Source organism: Rhinatrema bivittatum, chromosome 8 (genome assembly GCF_901001135.1).
Source record: "Rhinatrema bivittatum chromosome 8, aRhiBiv1.1, whole genome shotgun sequence".
Classification (NCBI taxonomy): Eukaryota; Metazoa; Chordata; class Amphibia; order Gymnophiona; family Rhinatrematidae; genus Rhinatrema; species Rhinatrema bivittatum.
The window spans coordinates 163,890,281-163,913,073 of NC_042622.1; the positions used below are offsets into that span (position 1 = coordinate 163,890,281).

At 45.2% G+C, this 22,793-nt stretch overlaps 1 protein-coding gene across 2 annotated transcripts in view; it reads left to right on the plus strand.

Moving 5' to 3' along the window:
* FOXN1 (forkhead box N1) overlaps window positions 1-22,793 on the plus strand; it is a 69,862-nt gene that overhangs the window by 19,977 nt on the left and 27,092 nt on the right. For both annotated transcript variants that reach the window (XM_029612638.1, XM_029612639.1), the window contains exon 3: window positions 17,888-18,021. In XM_029612638.1, coding sequence (XP_029468498.1) covers window positions 17,888-18,021 — 134 coding nt within the window. The remainder of the gene's footprint in view (window positions 1-17,887; window positions 18,022-22,793) is intronic.

The following is a 22,793-nucleotide window of genomic DNA, read 5'->3' on the forward strand; positions in this document are numbered from 1 at the left end:
GTGCAGGGCTCACCTCTGCCGCTACTTTGTACTTGCAGTTTCCAAGCATAAGTCCTCTCTGACACGTCATGGGTTGTCCTTGTAGGTGCACTCACGTTTCCAGATACAGGCGCTTTCCTCCTCCCAGCTCCAGCCCAGGAAGGGGGCGTGGCCTTTCCCTGCTCCTTCTCCAGACGCAACCCATTCATTGATTTTCAAAGTTCCACGGATGTGGCTGAAACCGGGGTTTATGTCACTCAGAATATCAAGCCCCAAGTGGCAAAGCCCACAAGGACAACTAGGTGGCATTGAGCAAGCACTGGGGGCTGTTGAGTTAGGGTGTGGAGCCATATTTAGAAGTGGAATCTGGGTGCTTGCTTACGGGTTTTGTGTGGGACCTGCTGAAAGGAGCGTTCCTGACTGCTCTGAGAAGTGTGCGGAAGTGCCCTGTGCTATTTATCAATGCCCAAGCACCAGGAAGAGAACTGAAGGAATACTGAAGGTGTCTGAGATCACCCATGCTAGTTCTCCCATCTCCTTTCTCCCCCGCCCTACTTCCATTTTATTGAGGACATTGTTGCGGGTTGCTAAAGCCCCTCTGAGGAATCTGCTAGAGATGGGGGGGTCTGCTCAGGTTCAAACGCCCCGAGAGAGAATTGCTGGACGTTCTTCCAATTGTGAGGGGAGGGTAATGAGAGAGACTGACAATAACTACCTGTGGTAGCAGAAGGCGCAATGTAAAAGCATCTTCTGGCCTGTGATTTCTGTGTTTTTCATCCTTCCGTTGATCGCATTTGGTTGAAAAATTTCAAGAAGCCAAAGTTCATTCAGAGCCCCGAACTCCGTTCACACTGGAGAGAGACTCTGGCTGAACACATGCCAGCCCCCTCAGTCCCTGCACAGGCACCTCACCCAAAAGTCTCATCTCCTAATTACAGAGCCGCTTCTAGGCGTTGCCGGCAGGGTGCTGGGAGTGGCTGAGGGTGCTGCTGATTGATGCCCCGGGACGCGTTCAAAGCAGCCCCTGCTGCAGTCCAAGACAGAGCAGCAGCAGCAGCAACCACACAGGAGGCCACCGCTGACCGGGCTGCGGCCCAGGGACTGACCCCGCTCACCTGGGCCCCTTATCGTAGCCAGGAAGACCCCCCCAAAATGACCTCTCTCACTGGTCACAGTGCACGAACCCGCCTGGATAGACCTTGGGAAAATGTCCGTCTTCCTTTGCAAGGGTTTATCAGGTGAAAATGAATTGCAAAGTTTGGGCTTTCTTAAGACTGAAACAGGGGCGCAGTTCAAGCTGGCTGCATGCTCTCCGCCGCACTCCTCACAGCTAAAGTTACGTGCAAACTTTCCTTTCAAAGTTACTCAGGAACCCCCCCCCCCCCCCCCCCCCCCGAGATTTGCCCTTATTTTTCCTACAGATGCTTTCTCCAACCACCCAGCCACCCAGTTTTGAAACCCCCAAACGATGTGCAGAGTTTTCTGCCCTGGGAATGCCCCCGTGGATGCCCCTTATACAATTACACCTGGACGTTCACCGACATCCCGGAAGGGCAGGTTTCAGGAAGCGGATTTCTGCCAGTAAAACGCCACTCGCCTGCGGACATCCCCTGGAAAAGTGCCTTCATGGGACAAGTGTAAGAGCTAATAGCAAAGTTTAAGATGTGCGCAGTAATAATAAAAGTGCTGAGCTCCTGTGGAGAAGAGCGAGAAAGTCCTTCCTGTTCTTCACCAAATGATGCCAACCTGCACAGGCGAGGAGCTGGTGAGCCCAGGAGGAAGGAGGGGAAAGGGCACAGCAGAAGACAGCCTGGGATCATTAAGTGTCGTAAAAGCAAGAACAAAAACTTGGTGGATGTCCAAAAGCATTGTCCAGCTTTTCCAGAAAGGCGCAGCCCGGGGCCGGCCCAGACAGCGAGGTGCCAAGGCCTGGCCAAGCCTGCTGGTCGTCTCTCTGTCCTCCCCGGTTTAATGACTCCCGCAGGGCTCCTCGCCAGAACCTCTCCAGTCATGCAGAGCTAAGAGATGGGCTGCTACTGAGCAGGCCCTGCCAAGGTCACTTCTCGGCTTTCAGTGTCTCCCTTAAAACTCCTTTCTTGTATTGTTTTTAGATGGTTTCCTTGCACTCCGAGCTTCCCACTGCTATGCAACATTTACCAAGGCAGTAATCACCTGTCACTTGCAGGACTGATTTCCATCTCCTGCTATTCTGTGCTAAGGGTCATTCCAAAGGTTAGGAATTGTATTTCTGGACATCTGATATCTGCTTGTGGGAACGCAAGAGGATCCCCCCCACTACAGGGCTGTCTGTAGAATATCCTAAAGGTTCCTCTCACTTCTGCTTCAACTTTCTGCAGGAAACGGGCCCAAGCCCTTGTTCAGTTCGCCACCAAGCAAAAGTAACGTTCAGATGACGGTGGCAGCAGCTTTGAGGCCTCTGCTCAGCTTTTCAATTGACAAAGAAAAACAGAAAATACATGTGTGATATTGGACTAACCTCTTACATTCCTTGACCAGCTGCGGGGAGCTAAAACTCTTCTTCAGGGCAAAAGGAGACACTGGCAGGAAATGTAAATTAGTGCGGCTGCCATAAACCAAGCCAAAAAGGCTTCCAGTGACAGGGTGGGAAGGTCCTCTCAGTGGGGGCCTCTCCTTTGCTTCCGCAGGCCTTACTGCAAATTCCTGGCCACAAACTCTGGCTGCTAAGTGGACGCTCACGTTTGCTTCCGCTCCCAAAAAATAGTTCTGTAAAACACCATTGATATATTTATTTATATTTCTTACCGGCTCTAAGCAAGGAAGACCCGTATTCAGCAGCTGCTCTCCGCCTGCTGTTGCCTGTACCAGTCGGCTGGCTGTCTGGTACCTTCCTTGTTCTGTTTCTGTGTAGAGCAGAGTCAGTCACTTGCAGGAGAGTTGAAAATCAAGGACCCTTCTGTCAGTTCATGTTCACGTAGCGCTCGCCCTTCTGACCTAGCTCCGTTCCAGGCACACGGGAGAACAGGGAGACCTCCCTGCCCAATCCAGCCAAGCTTTGGGAATAGCCCAGGTGAACTTCAGATAATTCTGCTCCTTCCCTGTCTTCTTTTGAATGTTTTATTTCATAAGGCAATCACCTAGAACCTTTTCTGAAGAGGGAATAAGCATTATTTTGATTTTCTGAATTCTGCTCGACTAAACCTTGTTAGTTATTTACCAAACCCACATTTCAACTTGCACAAAAATTCTGAAAATTGATTGTGTGAAGCTTTGTCTTTCCTTTGAGAAAAGAAACTTAATAAATTAAAGCCAGGCTGTCTGAAAGTCCAGGAGTTATAAGCAAGCTGCATGATAGTGAGTAAAAACATCCCTGTATTGGTATCTCACACCTTTCTACAACAAAGAGATCCAGTCTCACCCCTGTACTATAATCTCACAACCTGTTACAGCTAGGAGCTGCAGTCTCACCCCTGTACTGTAATCTCACAACCTGTTACAGCTAGGAGCTGCAGTCTCACCTCTGTACTGTAATCTCACAACCTGTTACAGCTAGGAGCTCCAGTCTCACCCCTGTACTGTAATCTCACAACCTGTTACAGCATCTCTAACCCTGCTACAGCAAGGAAATCCAGTCTCACCTCTGTACTGAAAAACTCAAACTCTGCTAAAATAAGGAGATCCAGTCTCTCCCCCGTACTGGTATCTCACACCCTGCTACAGTGAGGAGCTACAGTCTCACCCCTGTACTAGTATCTCACATCCTGCTACAGTAAGGATATCCAGTCTCACCCTCATACTGGAATCTCTAACTCTGCTACAGCAAGGAGATCCAGGCTCACCTCTAGGTAGGTTCCAAGAATGGGAATAAGTCTTACTTACAGACTAGAAATAGGAATTTTCTCTCTTTCCTTGGCTTGGTATAGAGATCTGAATAAGCAAACGTTTTTGTAATGTTTTGATTAATGATGTGCAATATTACGGGATCTGCAATTTCTATAGAAATGTGGTTAATTAAGGACTTGCTGATCTGCTGTTTCCTTTACTTCTCAACAGCAACTTTTTAAAGTTCATCTTGTGCTACTTTTAGCAATGATCTGGGTTTTGTTTTGTTTGTTATATGCTTCACCTTCAAACTGAAAATCAGTTTTGTGTCTTAATCTGACTTTTTCATCAGCAAATGTCATTAATCAATCAAGCAATTAATGAATTCATTAGGTGATTTCTCATGGTGTTTCTAGTGTTTAGGTGCTGCTCAGCAAGTTGTAGTTTGGATTGTTTGAAAGCTTAGTTATCAGGTTTGGAGGATTGCTGCTTCAATCTGCATATCTTTGCTGCTGTATCACTCAGAAAGACGGAAGATAATCTTGCAGAAATTATTTAATCACTGAAAGTTGAAACTTGCAAATTAAACTGACTTGCAGGTTCAGAGAGAAGGAGATTGCTGTTTCCAGTCGCTGCCATGATCTCCTGCAGTTCCTTTCCTTTTCTGCTCTGCAGCCAAGATTTTTTAAGAAGGTGCAGCCACCCTAGGAAGCTGTCATCCAGGGCATAGGGGAAGGTGGGGGAGGGGAGAGTAGGTTTCAAGAATACGTAAGATAAGGTCCAGGGAGGCAAGAAGGGACCAATCCCAGAGGGAACACGGGGGGGCTCCTTGGGGCATAGAAATTGGGCGGGAACGGAGTGGGTGGCATCATTTGTGCACTGACAGATTAACCAAAGTGATTTCCCAGCAATTAGGGGGAAGTACATGGGATTTTAAATTCCTGCTTCAGCTCTTCTTTATGAAAAAATGCAACATGGATATTACTATAGTTATAATATCCAGGGGATAATGCAGATGGCAAACCTCTGTGGTGCCCTCAGAGAAGGAGATTGCCCAAAGAAATGGCAGCCGTCCAGTTGGAAACCATTGGGAAGAAAGGCATGTGAGCCACTAAGACATTGCTCAAATGGAAACACTCTGGCACTACCAAGGAGATAGTTTTTATTTATTTAGATTTTTATACTCCGCTTTTCGGCACTTCAAGATATGAAGCTACGGCATGCCCAGGTTAGGCAAACAGAAGCAGTAGGCTTATTTCAGCAGATCTTATTTCAGCTTATAGGTCTGTGTTGGAGCACAGCCATGCACCTCGACCCCTGGGACACTGACTGGCTGGAAAGGCAGTAAGGGAATAACCAAGCTCTGCCCAGTCAGATGTGACTGATGAACTGAGTGTGCTATGGTGTCAAAGAGCTGCTGAGAAGTAATGGGTAGAAGATCTGAAAGAAAAGGCTACACTGAAGACAGTGGTAGGACCAGCATTGAGAAGTTGAGTGAAGGCCATTTGGAATGGAGCTGGTGTTGCTTTTGACAATGGGGATTTGTGTGCTAGAAAACCAGAGAAAATGAGGCTCAATTTGGGCAGACTGAATGAGCTGGTTGATACTGATGCACTCATTGATGATGTCACAAAGGCACTTACAGTCTGGAATGGAATTGGTCTTATGTTACTGATGCGCTCAGTGATGATGTCACATAGGCACTTACGGTCTGGAATGGAATTGGTCTTATGTTACTGATGCGCTCATTGATGATGTCACAAAGGCACTTACAGTCTGGAATGGAATGGGTCTTATGTTACTGATGGGATCAGTGATGATGTCACATAGGCACTTACGGTCTGGAGTGGAAATGGTCCTAAGTTACTGAGGCACTCATTTATGACCTTACAAAGGCACTTACAGTCTTGAATGGAATTGATCCTAAGTTTCTGATGCACTCATTGATTATGTCACAAAAGCACTTATAGTCTGGAATGGAATTAGTCCTAAATTACTGATGACCTCATTTATAACATCATAGAGGCACTTACAATCTGGAATGGAATTGGTCCTATGTTATTGACGCACTCATTGATGACATTACAAAGGCATTTACAGTATGGAATGGAATTAGTCCTATGTTACTGAATCATTAATTTATGACATCACATAGGTACTTATGGTCTGGAATAGCTGCATTAGGGTTACATCTTTAAACACAATATCATTCCAGAAGAGCATAACAATATATTAACATAAGAACATTCCTGAAGTTTATCCTGTTCAGGCGAGGGTCTTTAGGGCTACCTTGTGATCTCACTGCTGCTGAAAAATCCACCTTACATTCACGATCAGTGATTAAACCTTAATTTAATGGACACCCATTATGCAGGATCCATTTTTGTGCGTACAAGACTGGTGAATCATCTCATTATTATAGCTGGAGAATGTGCACATCTGTTTCCCTGTATCGGCTTCTAGGGCTTGCCTCTTTTTCTCAAGGTTTGTCCCTCTGAGCTGGAGTACTCCATGCAATGCTGATCACTGCATTCAGGACAATGGTAAAATATCATAGCAATGAAGTGGAGTAGAAAAGAGAGGAGTGTGCTAGTAGTCAAGTGGTTAGAGCAGGAGTCTGTGAACCCAGAAGAGCCAGGCTTCAAATTGCACTGCTGCTCCTTGTGACCTTGGGCAAGTCACATTTAGTTATTTAAAATATTTATAGCCCACTACTCCATACTTCAAAGTGAGTTATAGATTAGAAACAAACAATAAAACACATTCCATCATTAAAATAAACCACCTTACATTGTACATTTTTCAATGATAATGCAAAAATACATTACAAGAGAATGTGAAAATAAAAAATTCTACTGGGGACGCTAATCACTGATTCGAAAGAGGTCAGGTCCTCAAAAATGGAGCCTATATCATGTGAGCATCAAATGCTAATCTGAAGAGATGCGTCTAAGCTTTTTTTTAAACATTTTTAAACATTTCACCCTCCATTGCCTCAGGTACAAACTTAGGGTCTCATTCACTAAGCTTTTTCCCATAGACACAGAATAAGAGCCATTAAAAAATGAGGCCCTTAGAGTGTGAGCACTTTGGTGACAGGGAAGTTTTTAGTTTTACTTTTTAGTTTATTAAATTTCTTAATCGCATTGTGCAAAGGCTCTAAGCAATTTAACTGCAGTACCTGAATGCAACACATCTTGAGCTACAAATGGAAACACGTGAGCTAAATCTAAATACATAAATGGCAATAGAAGAGAAGCAAATTAAACCATTAAGGGCCTGATTTGCATAACCAGGTTTTTCTGTGCATAAATGGCTGTTATAACATGGCCTGGGGCTCAGTGCACATAAAAGTGTACATGTAACCTGATTCCATGCCAGCTGCGGCATGGCATTCCAGGGAGCGGACTTAAGAGTGATGCACAGAATGTCCCATATCAAAAAGTATGCACGTAAGTTACTCTGCATAAGTTACATCCTCGATAAGGTATTCGTTGCACCCTCCATACAGCATAAGTTGCACCCTCGATAGAGCATAAATTTTACTCTCAATAGACTATAACTTACATCCTCAATAGAGCATAAATTATACCCTCAATAAAGCATAAGTTGCACCCTCGATAAAGCATAAGTTATATCCTCAATAGATAATAAGTTGCACCCTCGATAGATCATATTTCATCCTCAACAGAACATAAGTTGCACCCTTGATAGAGCATAAGTTACATCCTCAGTAGAGCATAAATTACACCCTCAATAGAGCATAAGTTACATCCTTGATAGAGAATAAGTTGCACCCTCGATAGACCATAAGTTACATCCATGATGGAGCATATGTTGCACCCTTGATAGAGCATAAGTTACATCCTCAGTAAAGCAGAAATTACACCCTCAGTAGACGATAACTTATATCCTTAATAGAGCCTAAATTATGCCCTCGATAAAGCATAAGACGCACCCTCCATAGAGAATAAGTTACATCCTCAATAGAGCAGAAATTACACCCTCAGTAGACCATAACTTATATCCTTACTAAAGCCTAAATTATGCCCTCGATAAAGCATAAGACACACCCACCATAGAGAATAAGTTACATCCTCAATAGAGAATAAGTTGCACCCTTGATAGAGCATAAGTTACATCCTTGATAGAGCATACGTTACTTCCTAATACACCCTCAGTAAAGCATAAGTTGCACCCTCAATAGAGCATAAGTTACATCCTTGATAGAGCATAAGTTACATCCTCAATAGAGCATAAATTACACCCTCAATAGACCATAACTTACATCCTCAATACAGCATCAGTTGCATCCTCGATAGACCATAAGTTGTACCCTTGATAGAGCATAAGTTGCACCCTCTAAAAAGGATAAGTTGCACCCTCGATAGCGCATAAGCTACTCTGCACAAGTTACACCCTTGATAGTGCATAAGTTATACTCTTGATAGAGCCTAGGTTACATCCTAATAGAGCATAAATTACACCCTCAGTAAAGCATAAGTTGCACACTCAATAGAGCATAAGTTACATCCTTGATAGATAATAAGTTGCATTCTCGATAAGCATAAATTACACCCTCAATAGAACATAAATTACACCATCAGTAAAGCATAAGTTGCACCCTCGATAGAGCATAAGTTACTCTGCACAAGTTACACACTTGATAGTGCATAAGTTACATCCTCAATAGATTATAAATTGCACTCTTGATAGAGCATAAGTTACATCCTTGATAGAGCATAAATTACATCCTAATAGAGCATAAATTATACCCTCAATAGACTATAACTTACATCCTCAATAGAGCATAAATTACACCCTCAATAAAGCATAAGTTGCATCCTTGATAGAGCATAATGTTGCGATTCCTGGCCGAGGTAGCCCTCGGCCAGGAACCCCTACCTCCCTCGGAGCTCCGGATCGGGGCCTTCCCCCAGCGAGACGGGTGGTGCACGGACAGCGGTAGGGGGTCCTCGGCCAGGAATCGCAACAGTAACCCCCCCCCCTTATGCCCTCTCCTGGAAGGACCAAGTTTCTCAGGATGCGTCAGATGAAAGTGCTGAAGTAATGCTTTATCCAAAATATTCACTGATGGTTCCCATGAATTCTCCTCTGGACCAAACCCCTCCCAAGCAATCAGATATTCCCAACGCCTGTGATTACAACGGACATCCAGAATTTCTCGTACTTGATAGATCGGATCTTCCTCAGATGCAACAGCCGGTGATTGAGGAGGAAAGCATGGAAGGAAGAAGAAACCACTGGTTTCAGCAATGAGACGTGAAACGAATTATGGATCCGAAGACTGGTTGGAAGTTGAAGTCGATAGGTCACGGGTCCCAAACGCTTACTGATAAGGAAGGGCCCAATGTACTTGGGAGTGAGTCTCATGGATGGGACCCGAAGGCGAATGTGGCGGGTACTGAGCCAAACTTGGTCTCCTGTATTAAACAGAGGGGAAGGTCGACGATTCATGTCTGCCGTCCGCTTGGCAGCAACAGCCGCCCGTAGAAGTCTGGTATTGGTGGCCTTCCAAAGTTCATGCAACTGCAATGAGGAAAGGTGAGCTGCTGGAGAGGCAACTGAAAGAGGTAGAGGAAGAGGAGGCCGAGGTTGCTTGCCATAGACAATCTGGAGCGGAGTGAATATGGGAATTATGTGAGAACTCGGCCCAGAGTAATAGCGTGGACCAATCATCCTGGCGGTCGTTCATGAATAGGCAAAGAAACAGTTTTAGTCCTCTATTGACCCTTTCAGCCTGCCCATTCCCTTGGGGATGAAAGGCAGTGGTAAAGTCCAGTTGTACACCAAATTTCTTGCACAGCGCACCTCAGTATTTGGCGGTAAATTGCGGCCCCCTGTCCGATGTTATGTGAAGTGGAAGACCATGTAGGCAAAACACATGAAGAACGAAGAGCCCAGCCAACTCAGGGGCAGAGGGTAATTTGGGTAAGGGCACAAAGTGGGCCATCTTAGAAAAATGATCTACCACCACCCATATTACTTGATGACCGGAAGAAGGAGGGAGGTCCACCACAAAATCAGTGGATATATGGGTCCATGGTTCCTGAGGTGGTGGAAGGGGTCGGAGGAGGCCCCATGGCCGACCAGGTAACGGTTTTTATTGAGCACACTTCAGACAGAAATCAACGTAGGCACGCACATCCCGGCGTAAATAGGGCCATCAGTAGTAACGTAATAATCTTTCCAAGGTACCCGTTCTCCCGGGATGGCCGGCCGTAAGGGAATCGTGTGCCCATGAGAGTACCTTGGGGCGAAGGCGAAGAGGAACCACTGTTTTCCCTAGTGGTGCAGTCTCTGTGGTGGCCAAGATCACCTTGGCTGGATCAATAATGTAGCTGGGGAGATCAGGTGTGTCATCGGTTTCATGTAGTCGGGAAAGGGCATCTGCACGAACATTCCTGGTTGCGGGGCGATAGCGTAATACAAAATCAAAGCGACTGAAGAATAGCGACCATCGAGCTTGGCGTGGGTTCAGTCGTTGCGCCTTACTAAGGTATTCCAAGTTTTTATGGTCTGTGTAGACCGTAATTGTATGTTGTGCACCCTCCAGCCATTGCCTCCATTCCTCGAAGGCCATCTTTATAGCTAACAGTTCCTTGTCTCCAATCCCGTAGTTTCTTTTGGCTTGGGAAAATTTGCGTGAGAAGTAAGAGCAAGGGAGTAACTTCCCCTGATTGGAATGTTGGCTAAGTACGGCTCCTACCGCCACGTCCGAAGCATCCATCTCCACAATAAAGGACGTGTGATCTGGCTGATGGAGACAGAGTTCTTGCAGAAATGCAATCTTGAGATCCTTAAAGGCTTGAATAGCCTCGTCAGACCATTTCCTGGGATCTGCCCCCTTCTTGGTCACGGCCGTGAGCGGTGATACCATGTGAGAAAATCGAGGGATAAAGGTCCTGTAAAAATTAGCGAACCCAAGAAAACGTTGTAGTGCACGAAGTCCTACCGGTAGTGGCCATTCCCGAATGCTAGCCAACTTGTCAGGGTCCATTTGAAACCCAGTGGTAGAAATGATGAATCCCAGAAAAGGTAGTGATTGTCTTTCAAAGAGACATTTCTCCAGTTTTACAAATAACTGGTTCTCTCTCAGGCGTTGAAGAACCTTTTGGAAATCTGTGCGATGAACAGCCAAGCTTTGGGAATAGATTAAGATGTCATCAAGATAGATGATTACTCCTTGATTCAACATGTCCCGAAATATCTCATTCATTAAGTTTTGGAATACCGCTGGGGCATTACAAAGTCCAAACGGCATCACCAGATATTCATAATGGCCGTCACGTGTCTTAAACGCCGCCTTCCATTCATCTCCCAGTTTTATCTGAACCAGATTGTATGCTCCGCATAGGTCTAGTTTGGTAAATACTTTAGAACCATGAAGGTAATCTAGTAACTCCGGAATTAGTGGAAGAGGATATCGATCCTTGCTAGTTATCGCATTAAGTCCTCTGTAATCAATGCATGGTCTCAACAACCCATCCTTTCTTGGGGACAAAGAAGAACCCTGCTCCAGCTGGAGATGACGATGGTCGTATAAATCCTCGTTCAAGGTTGTCTTTAATGTATTGAGACATAGCCAGGGATTATGGCCCAGATAATGGGTACACTCGCCCTCTAGGTGGACATGTATTAGGTAGCAGATTTATGGCACAATCAAAGGTACAGTGTGCCGGAAGGGTCTCCGCTTTTTCCTTGGAAAAAACATCCATAAAATCTGCGTATTGCGGAGGGGGTCAGAGTCTAGTAGCCGCTCTTTGGATCTTGGGTTGAGGTCTCTGATTCAGACAGGTAGAGAAACATTCTGGTCCCCAAGCTGTAATCTGAAGAGTTCTCCAGTCAATGATGGGTGCGTGTTTCTGTAACCAGAGGAGGCCCAATACCACCGGATGAACTGTTATTTGCAAAATGAAGAAGGATATCTCCTCCCTATAGAGGACTCCTGTATGGAGTGTTATCGGGGCGGTACAAGAAGTGACTTGACCCGGAAGATTCTCCCCCTGGATCGACAAGATGTATAGGGGTGTCTCGTGAGGAAGTATTGGAAGTTGTAGCTGGCGGACCGCGGCATGCTTTCCCCGGCGTCTCTACTATGGCGTCGGGGAGAGCGCGGCAGGTCCCGCCTCTTAAAGGGGCCGTGGCGCACGGTCCAAGCCGGCCCCGGAAGATGATGTCAAAACCCAGGGAGATTTAAACCTCTCCCTGGGTTCCAGCAGACGCCTTTGCAATAAGGTTCCTGTGTGCTTCTTGGTTCTTCTCTGCTTTGCCTGCCTTGACCCTGCCTGGACCGGACTCTGCTTTGCCAGCCGCCTACCTTGACCCAGCCTGGACCAGACTTTGCCTTGCCTGCCGCCTGCCTTGACCCTGCCTGGACCGGACTTTGCCTTGCCTGCCTTGACCCTGCCTGGTCCCGGACTCTGCTTTGCCTGCCGCCTGCCTTGACCCTGCCTGGACCGGACTTTGCTTTGCCTGCCGCCTGCCTTGACCCTGCCTGGACACGGACTTTGCTTTGCCTGCTGCCTGCCTTGACCCTGCCTGGACACGGACTCTGCTTTGCCTGCCACCTGCCTTGACCCCCTGGACCGGACTTGGCCTTGCCTGCCGCCTGCCTTGACCCTGCCTGGACCCGGACTCTGCTTTGCCTGCCGCCTGCCTTGACCCTGCCTGGACCAGACTTTGCTTTGCCTGCCGCCTGCCTTGACCCTGCCTGGACATGGACTTTGCTTTGCCTGCCTTGACCCTGCCTGGACACGGACTTTGCTTTGCCTGCCGCCTGCCTTGACCCTGCCTGGACCCGGACTCTGCTTTGCCTGCCATCTGCCTTGACCCTGCCAGGACCTGGACCTTGGTTACTGGCCGTCTGCCTTGATCTTGCTTGAACTCTGTTCCAGCTTGCTACCACTTGTCTAGAATCTTCCCTAGACATTGCTGCTCCACCTTCCGGAGAGGGGTTCATCAGGACTATTCCTCGGTGAGTACCTTCCGGACTAAGGGTCCACATAGAACTGAGAACAGATTGCAAAGGCCATGGACCCGGTGGACTTGACAGGTCTCCAGGCTATTCCAGGCCTGGCTCAACAACTTATGCAACAAAGACAACAGCAACAACAGCAACAACAGTGCCTAGAGAATTTGACTGCCACCCCGTTGAGAAGGAGACTGACGTGCTGTCTGTTACTACGTGAAATATTGCAGCTGTCCATTTGTGACTTAGTGGGCATATCAGATTCGGAGTCAACATCAATTACAGTGCTGTTCATTGTTGACATTATACTCCGTGTGGAAGTCCACATTATATTATTAACTTTTACACTACAATTATACTCTTCCAGAAGAAAATGGTATGGTAATAAGACCATCTACACATGCTTAACTGATTATTTTATTCAGCCCCTGAGGCAGCTCCCGTGAGGGGGGCGAAACTTGGCCTGAGTCAGGCAATTTGCGAATTGGATTTTTATGTCTCCTTAATAAAGTTTTTCAACGGACATTCTTAGGCATCTATTTTCTTGGTGTTTCCCCCCGGACTCGGCTTTGCCAGCCACCTACCTTGACCCTGCCTGGACCCGGACTCTGCTTTGCCTGCCGCCTGCCTTGACCCTGCCTGGACACGGACTTTGCTTTGCCTGCTGCCTGCCTTGACCCTGCCTGGACACGGAGTTTGCTTTGCCTGCTGCCTGCCTTGACCCTGCCTGGACCTGGACTCTGTTTTGCCTGCCGCCTGCCTTGACCCTGCCTGGACACGGACTTTACCTTGCCTGCTGCCTGCCTTGACCCTGCCTGGACCCGGACTCTGCTCTGCCAGCCACCTGCCCTGACCCTGCCAGGACCCGGACCTTGGTTACTGGCCGTCTGCCTTGATCCTGCTTGAACTCTGTTCCAGCTTGCTACCACTTGTCTAGAATCTTCCCTAGATATAGCTGCTCCACCTTCCGGAGAGGGGTTCGTCAGGACTATTCCTCAGTGAGTACCTTCCGGACTAGGGGTCCACATAGAACTGAGAACACATAAGTTACTCTGCACAAGTTACACACTTGCTAGTGCATAAATTACATCCTCAGTAGATCATAAATTGCACTCTTGATAGAGTAGAAATTACACCCTCAGTAAAGCATAAGTTGCACACTCAATAGAGCATAAGTTGCAACCTCAATAGAGCATAAGTTACATCCTTGATAGAGCATAAGTTACATTCTCGATAGAGCATAAGTTGCACCCTCGATAGAGCATAGGTTACATCCTCAGTACAGCATAAATTACACCCTCAATAAAGCATAAGTTGCATCCTCGATAGACCATCAGTTGTACTCTTGATAGAGCATAAGTTGCACCATCAATAAAGAATAAGTTGCACCCTCAATAGAGCATAAATTAATCTGCACAAGTTACACACTTGATAGTGCATAAGTTACATCCTCAATAGAGCATAAGTTACATCCTTGATAGAGCAAAAATTATACCCTCGATAAAGCATAATTTGTACACTTGATAGAGCATAAGTTGCACCCTTGATAGAGCATAAGTTACTCTGCACAAGTTACACACTTGATAGTGCATAAGTTACATCCTCAATATATGATAAGTTGCACTCTTGATAGAGCATAAGTTACTTCCTTGATAGAGCATAAGTTACTTCCTTGATAGAGCATAAGTTGCACCCTGCATAGAGCATATGTTACATACTTGATAGAGCATAAGTTACATCCTCAGTAGAGCATAAATTACACCCTCAATAAAGCATAAGTTGCATCCTCGATAGACCATAAGTAGTACTCTCGATAGAGCATAAGTTGCACCCTTAATAAAGGATAAGTTGCACCCTTGATAGAGCATAAGTTAATCTGCACAAGTTACACACTTGATAGTGCATAAGTTACATCCTTGATAGAGCATAAGTTGTACCCTCAATAAAACATAAGTTGTACCCTCAATAGAGCATAAGTTGCACCCTTGATAGAGCATAAGTTACATCCTCAATAGATCATAAGTTGCACCCTCAATAGAGCATAAGTTACATCCTCAATACAGCATAAATTACACCCTCAGTAAAGCATAAGTTGTATCCTCAATAAAGGATAAGTTGCACCCTCAATAGTGCATAAGTTGCACCCTCAATAAAAGATAAGTTGCACCCTCAATAGAGCATAAGTTACTCTGCACAAGTTACACACTTAATCGTGCATAAGTTACATTCTCAATAGATCATAAGTTATACCCTTGATAGAGCATAAGTTACATCCTCAGTAGAGCAGAAATTACACCCTTAGTAGACCATAACTTACATCCTTAATAGAGCATAAATTATGCCCTTGATAAAGCATAAGTCACACCCTCCATAGAGAATAAGTTATATCCTCAATAGAGAATAAGTTGCACCCTTGATAGAGTATAAGTTACATCCTTGATAGAGCATAAGTTACACCCTAAATAAAGCATAAGTTGCACACTTGATAGACCATAAGTTGAACCCTCGATAGAGCATAAGTTAAAAACTGGTTAAAAAACAGGAAAGAAACTGGTTAAAAGACAGGAAATAGAGAGTAGGATTAAATGGTCAATTTTTTTCAGTGGAAAAGGGTAAACAGTGGAGTGCCCCAGGGATCTGTATTTGGACTGATGCTTTTCAATATATTTATAAATGATCTGGAAAGGAATACGATGAGTGAGGTTATCAAATTTGCGGATGATACAAAATTATTCAAAGTAGTTAAATCACAAGCGGATTGTGATACATTACAGGAGGACCTTGCAAGACTGGAAGATTGGGCATCCAAATGGCAGATGAGATTTAATGTGGACCGGTGCAAGGTATTGCATATAGGGAAAAATAACCCTTGTTGTAGTTACATGATGTTAGGTTCCATATTAGGAGCTACCACGCAGGAAAAAGATCTAGGCATCATAATGGATAATACTTTGAAATCGTTGGCTCAGTGTGCTGCAGCAGTCAAAAATCAAACAAAATGTTAGGAATTATTAGGAAGGGAATGGTTAATAAAACGGAAAATGTCATAATGCCTTTGTATCACTCCATGGTGAGACAGCACCTTGAATACTGTGTACAATTCTGGTCACCGCATCTCAAAAAAGATATAGTTGCGATGGAGAAGGTACAGAAAAGGGCAACCAAAATGATAAAGGGGATGGAACAGCTCCCCTATGAGGAAAGGCTGAATAGGTTAGGGCTGTTCAGCTTGGAGAAGAGATGGCTGAGGGGGGATATGATAGAAGTCTTTAAGATCATGAGAAGCTTTGAACGAGTAGACGTGAATCGGTTATTTACACTTTTGAATAATAGAAGAACTAAGGGGCATTCCATGAAGTTAGCAAGTAGCATATTTAAGACTAATCGGAGAAAATTATTTTTCACTCAACGCACAATTAATCTCTGGAATTTGTTGCCAGAGGATGTGGTTAGTGCAGTTAGTGTAATTGGCTTGAAAAAAGGTTTGGATAAGTTCTTGGAGAAGTCCATTAACTACTATTATTCAAGTTTACTTAGGGAATAGCCTCTGCTATTAATTGCATCAGTAGCATGGGATCTTCTTGGTGTTTGGGTACTTGCCAGGTTCTTGTGGCCTGGTTTGGCCTCTGTTGGAAACAGGATGCTGGGCTTGATGGACCCTTGGTCTGACCCAGCATGGCAATTTCTTATGTTCTTATGTTCTTATGCACAAGTTACACACTTGATAGTGCATAAATTACATCCTCAATAGAGCATAAGTTGCACCCTCAATAAAGCATAATTTGCACACTCAATAAAGTATAACTTATCCTGCACAAGTTACACCCTCAATAGGGCATAAATTTCATCCTCAATAGAGCATAAATTGCACCCTCAATAGAGCATAACTTACCCTGCACAAGTTACACTCCTGCTAGAGTATAAGTTACAATGCACAATACCAGCAATAGAGTATAAGTTACTTTGCACAAGTTACATCCTTTATAGAGCATAAGTTACCATGCACAATAAAATTAATAGAGTATGTTACCCTACACAAGTTACATCCTCGAGAGAGCGTAAGTTACCCTGCACAAATTATACCCTTGATAAACCATAAGTTACCATGCACAATACCATCAGTAGAGTATAAGTTACCCTGCTCAAGTTACACCCTCAAAAGTTCTCTTCTCTTTAATAGTTTTCCTGTATACTTGTGTTAATGTATTCTGCCTTGAGGCGACTGTTTTAATGTATTTCCACCCTGGAGGCGACTGTTCCCTCAATAGAGCCTAAGTTATGCTGGAAAAGTTATACCTTTGATAGTGCATTAGTTATCCTGTACAAAAGTTACACCCTCAATAGAGCATACGTTACCCTGCACAAGTTATATTTTTTATAGTTTATTTTATTTATTTATTTATTTGTTTGTTTAATGTTTTTTTTATAGACCAACATTCATTGGGAACATCACATTGGTTTACACGGAACATGAATGCAGCATAAAAGGCTTTACAGGGAACTAAAATTCAAACATTTCAAAACTAATTTAGAACAGTGACTGAGAAACAGTGTCTCAATATTTACAGTACAAACAGTGACCAAATATTTACAGTAACAAAAGGTATAGCAATAGAGGGGAATGCATATCTATGATAAGGATTGGGTTTGGAGGTGAGGTATGGTATAAAGGGTCAGGAGAGGTCAAGGTGGGATATGAAAAGGCATTTCTCCAAAGGGAGTAATATGGTGAAGACATGGGATATTTCGAAGGGCGGGGTTGGGCGGGATAGTGCACAAGAGGTCAGTGATGGGTAGTCTTGGTAAAGATCATTTAGAATAAGATCAGAGATCCCAGTGCAGCCTTGGTTACAACTAAAGTTAACATTTCTGCATGGGGGTAGACTGCATGCTGTCTTTAACTATGTTACTCCTGTGTCACAGGGCAGGGTGCATCTAAACAAGAAGTGATTTTGGACATATAATAGCACATAAAAATCTGAATTTGCAGAAGTGTGAAATATGAGATCAGTAACACCCTTGTGAAGGCCTCAAATCACATAAGCAAAAGCTCATAAAATGCCTTCATTAGTTTTCTGAGATCCTTCTCTGAAAGTTTGGTTTGACTTTTAACAGGATTCCTAACTAGCCGAGAGACCGTAACGGTTTCAGTGCTCCAAGAGCCTTTGGACACAAAGATACCTTCTGACTTCATGGGGAGAGAATGGGAGGAGGAAGAGGGCACAGAGACATCAGTGAGCACACAGGCGGTGAGTACTCCAATCTCCAGGCACACAGTGCTTGAACTGTTAGCTTCAGACTAGCCGTCATGAAAACCATGAAAATTAAATCCAGAAAGAGAAGAATACATTTATTCTTCATTGCAGGAATAAAATTCAGGAACAGCCCAGATCTGGGACAGGGAGGAATAGGAAATAATTGATCCTTAAAATACAAACCTACAAACACTGCTATGACTGTTCCTCAATATTGGATAAAAGACATCAATATTCAATAGGACAGACCTCGAAATATGCTCACAAATGTGTATTTCAATTCTATGTCTTGTTCAAATCTTTATTAGTATATATATATATATATATGGTCAAATATCTCTTTCTGAAGGAAGGATCTTTAGAAATCTCTAAACTAGTGAACTATAGAGGTCCACTTCCTAAACACCTTGTGAGCATATTTTGAGGACTGTCCTATTGATGACTTTTGTCCAATAATTGATCCTTAACATGGATGATGTGTTTGTCTAGGACACAGACACTGTAAGATTATAGCTAAGCTCCTTGGTACACATGTATATAAACATTAATTTTCCCTCCTAGAACACTCAGTCCCCTCCCACCCATCCTCAGACATTCATGTCCTGGCAGACAGCCCCAGGGCTGGAGATGACGCCTTCAAGATGCATGCTCAGTGCCTCTGATTGCCCACTAGTGGCTGCCATCATGCTACCTGCCATTTCTGAGACTAAGCACACCACCTCCATGGTGCATCCAGGCCCAACTGGTCATCCAAACCCAAATCCTCCACCACAGTACAGAGCCCTGCATCCTGAGGCACAGAGGCCAACCTGGCTACGCTCCTTGTAAGTAAGGAGCCCAAGGAACCAGTCTGCAGGTATTTGACAGCGGTATCAGAGTAGTACTGGCTGGTACTGGGAACCAGTCTGCAAGTATCTGACCGCAGTATCTGAGTAGTACTGGCTGGTACTGGGAACCAGTCTGTGGGTATTTGACAATGGCATCTGAGTAGTACTGGCTGGTAGTGGGAACCAGTCTGCAGGTATTTGACAGTGGTATCTGAGTAGTACTGGCTGGTACTGGGAACCAGTCTGCGGGTTTTTGACAGCGGTATCTGAGTAGTACTGGCTGGTACTGGGAACCAGTCTGCGGGTTTTTGACAGCAGTATCTGAGTATTACTGGCTGCTACTGGCAACCAGTCTGCGGGTATTTGTCAGCGGTATCTGAGTAGTACTGGCTGATACTGGGAACCAGTCTGTGGGTTTTTGACAGCGGTATCTGAGTATTACTGGCTGGTACTGGGGACCAGTCTGCGGGTATTTGACAGCGGTATCTGAGTAGTACTGGCTGGTACTGGGAACCAGTCTGCGGGTTTTTGACAGCAGTATCTGAGTAGTACTGGCTGCTACTGGCAACCAGTCTGCGGGTATTTGTCAGCGGTATCTGAGTAGTACTGGCTGATACTGGGAACCAGTCTGTGGGTATTTGACAGCGGTATCTGAGAAGTACTGGCTGGTACTGGGGACCAGTCTGCGGGTATTTGACAGCGGTATCTGAGTAGTACTGGCTGGTACTGGGAACCAGTCTGCGGGTTTTTGACAGCAGTATCTGAGTAGTACTGGCTGCTACTGGCAACCAGTCTGCGGGTATTTGTCAGCGGTATCTGAGTAGTACTGGCTGTTACTGGGAACCAGTCTGCGGGTATTTGACAGTGGTATCTGAGTAGTACTGGCTGGTACTGGGAACCAGTCTGTGGGTATTTGTCAGCAGTATCTGAGTGGTACTGGCTGGTACTGGGAACCAGTCTAGGTGTTTGTCAGCGGTATCTGAGTAGTACTGGCTGGTACTGGGAACCAGTCTGTGGGTATTTGTCAGCGGTATCTGAGTAGTACTGGCTGGTACTGGCAACCAGTCTGTGGGTATTTGACAGCGGTATCTGAGTAGTACTGGCTGGTACTGGGAACCAGTCTGCGGGTATTTGTCAGCGGTATCTGAGTAGTACTGGCTGGTACTGGGAACCAGTCTAGGTATTTGTCAGCGGTATCTGAGTAGTACTGGAACCAGTCTGTGGGTATTTGACAGCGGTATCTGAATAGTACTGGCTGGTACTGGGAACCAGTCTGTGGGTATTTGTCAGCGGTATCTGAGTAGTACTGGCTGGTACTGGCAACCAGTCTGTGGGTATTTGACAGCGGTATCTGAGTAGTACTGGCTGGTACTGGGAACCAGTCTGCGGGTATTTGTCAGCGGTATCTGAGTAGTACTGGCTGGTACTGGGAACCAGTCTAGGTATTTGTCAGCGGTATCTGAGTAGTACTGGAACCAGTCTGTGGGTATTTGACAGCGGTATCTGAATAGTACTGGCTGGTACTGGGAACCAGTCTGTGGGTATTTGACAGCGGTATCTGAGTAGTACTGGCTGGTACTGGGAACCAGTCTGTGAGTATTTGACAGCGGTATCTGAGTAGTACTGGCTGGTACTGGGAACCAGTCTAGGTATTTGTCAGTGGTATCTGAATAGTACTGGCGGTACTGGGAACCAGTCTGTGGGTATTTGACAGCGGTATCTGAATAGTACTGGCTGGTACTGGGAACCAGTCTGCATGTTTTACCCAGGTCTCCAATTGCTGTTTTATACTGGTTGGGCTCCTCTGTCCAGTGTCCTCACCACCCCCATGTATTCTTTGTGGACACCTGTTTTATGTTCTTCCTCCTGTTCTCCTCTCGCACAACACCTCTGCAAGTCAAGGATTGGATAAATGAGATCCCTGTCCTCAGGGCTGGGAAGGAACCAATAGGGATCCCTACTCCACTCCCCCAAGTACCATGGGCCAAGTCAGACGTCTAGCCCCTAAAATGATGAATGTAATTAATATATTTGTTCCTGGCAGCAATGAGCATCTTAATCTAATGCCAAAGCAAACTGGAAGTCTACCTGCTCAGACCTCAGACCAGGAAGTGGTGGACTCTCAGTTTTTGTCTCATCAGCAAAGAAGCAGAAAACCCGCTGAGAAAAATGTAACTCTAGAAAGATTTCCAGCAAAACATCTGAGCAAATCTACGGCCAAGATTTCTTTACCTTCCCTTCTTTTTTAAACGAGGGCAGAAACTGCTGAACTCAGGCAAGGGTCAAATATACGTTTCTTGCTTAAGTTTCGAAAAAGTCTTCTCTTCTGCCCACGGATCATTTCCTGCACTGGGGGGGGGGAGATTTTATCTGAGGGTGCTGAATCAGGTAAAAGCCCCGGCAGGGCCTCCTTTTCCAAAAGTGTTTGAACAGCTCTTTCACAAGTTCCAGGAGGGGAAATCCTTGAGCAGAACACCCCCCCCCCCCCCCTCCACTGCACAAGCAAATAAACTGACCGCCAGGCTCGAGGGGGGATCTCGTTTTGACTCTGCCATTGTCTGCAAATTAAATCTGGCCTTAGGTTCGATTAAGAAAGACGCACGAGGTATAAGAACCACACGATAACACAAGTAACCGGGAGTCAGCAGCCAAAACCAGACGTAGCGGCTCAGAGGCCGGAGCAGAGCGCGCCAGCATTTCTTGGAATTAATACGCAAGCTCCTGAACAAACAGAGGGGAAGGGGACTCAGACCCTCCTTATGTGGAAGAGCAAAACCTCCTTTCCCCTCCTTCAGGAAGACGAGCCCCCAGCTCAGGGAGGGGGGTTTGTGCTACTTCGGAATTTGAGATCTGCGCCACAGAACATGGGGTGTGCCGTGCTGGGCCAGGCCAAGCTCCATCCACTGCGGCCAGACCGGCTCACAAGCACCCAACACACCATTTCTTCTGTCTCGCTCCCAGGGAGAAGCAGTGGCTCTGCCAGATCTATCTGGACATTTCCTGTAGGAACTTTTTCAGTCCTCTGCTAAAAACCTCTCTAGGTCAGACAGCTAGGCCTGGCCAAAAATCTCCTTCCTGGAACTGGGTCACTTGTACCCCCCCCCCCACCCCCCATCTTCAGCCTTTTTTTAGGATATAAATAGAAGCGTTAAATCAATATTAAACAAATATTAAATATTAAACAATATTAAACAAATATTCTTTTGTTATCTCATTGTTAATCTCTCTTTTGCCTTCTCTACATTCCAAGTTGCATTTTATCCCTGTTTTATTGTAACTGCTACCTTATTCTTCTATCACATGTTAATGTTTTTAAGTTATTAAGTATTTATTCTGTTGTCACACCTTGTTATTTGTAAACCGGCATGATGCGACTCCCATCGCGAATGCCGGTATATAAGAAATTTAAATAAATAAAAAATAAATAAATAATAAAGGCAACGTACCTGCAGCAGTTGATTTTAACTTTCTATTAAAATAGGAATGCAGCCTTATACTGAGTGACTTGTTTAAAGAGATAATATCCAGACTGGTGACAGAGAAGAAATTGAAATTCTCTTTGCGCTCTTTGTTGTCTTGGTAGTTTTGTTAAGTACTTGGTATTTTTTTTAAATCAAACGTCATCAATTATAAAATTCCCGTTTTACAATCTTTAACAAAGCAGGTGCGCCCACAGGTCTGCGCACACGTACATGCATACACAGGTGTGAGGCCTGCAACACGTGTGCTTATGGAATAATTGCTGGAGCTTGCAGAGAGCGCAGACAGCAAAAGGAGCAGACCTTGGGTGGACACAATAACCTCAGAACCTGAATAGAGAAAGAGAAGACCACCCTGCCAAGCACGAACGTGCCCAGGATCAGCTCGACAGACACACAGCATCGTATTTATAAGGGGATGGTAATGAAGGAAGGTTGGAAGTCTGGATCCTTCCTTCCT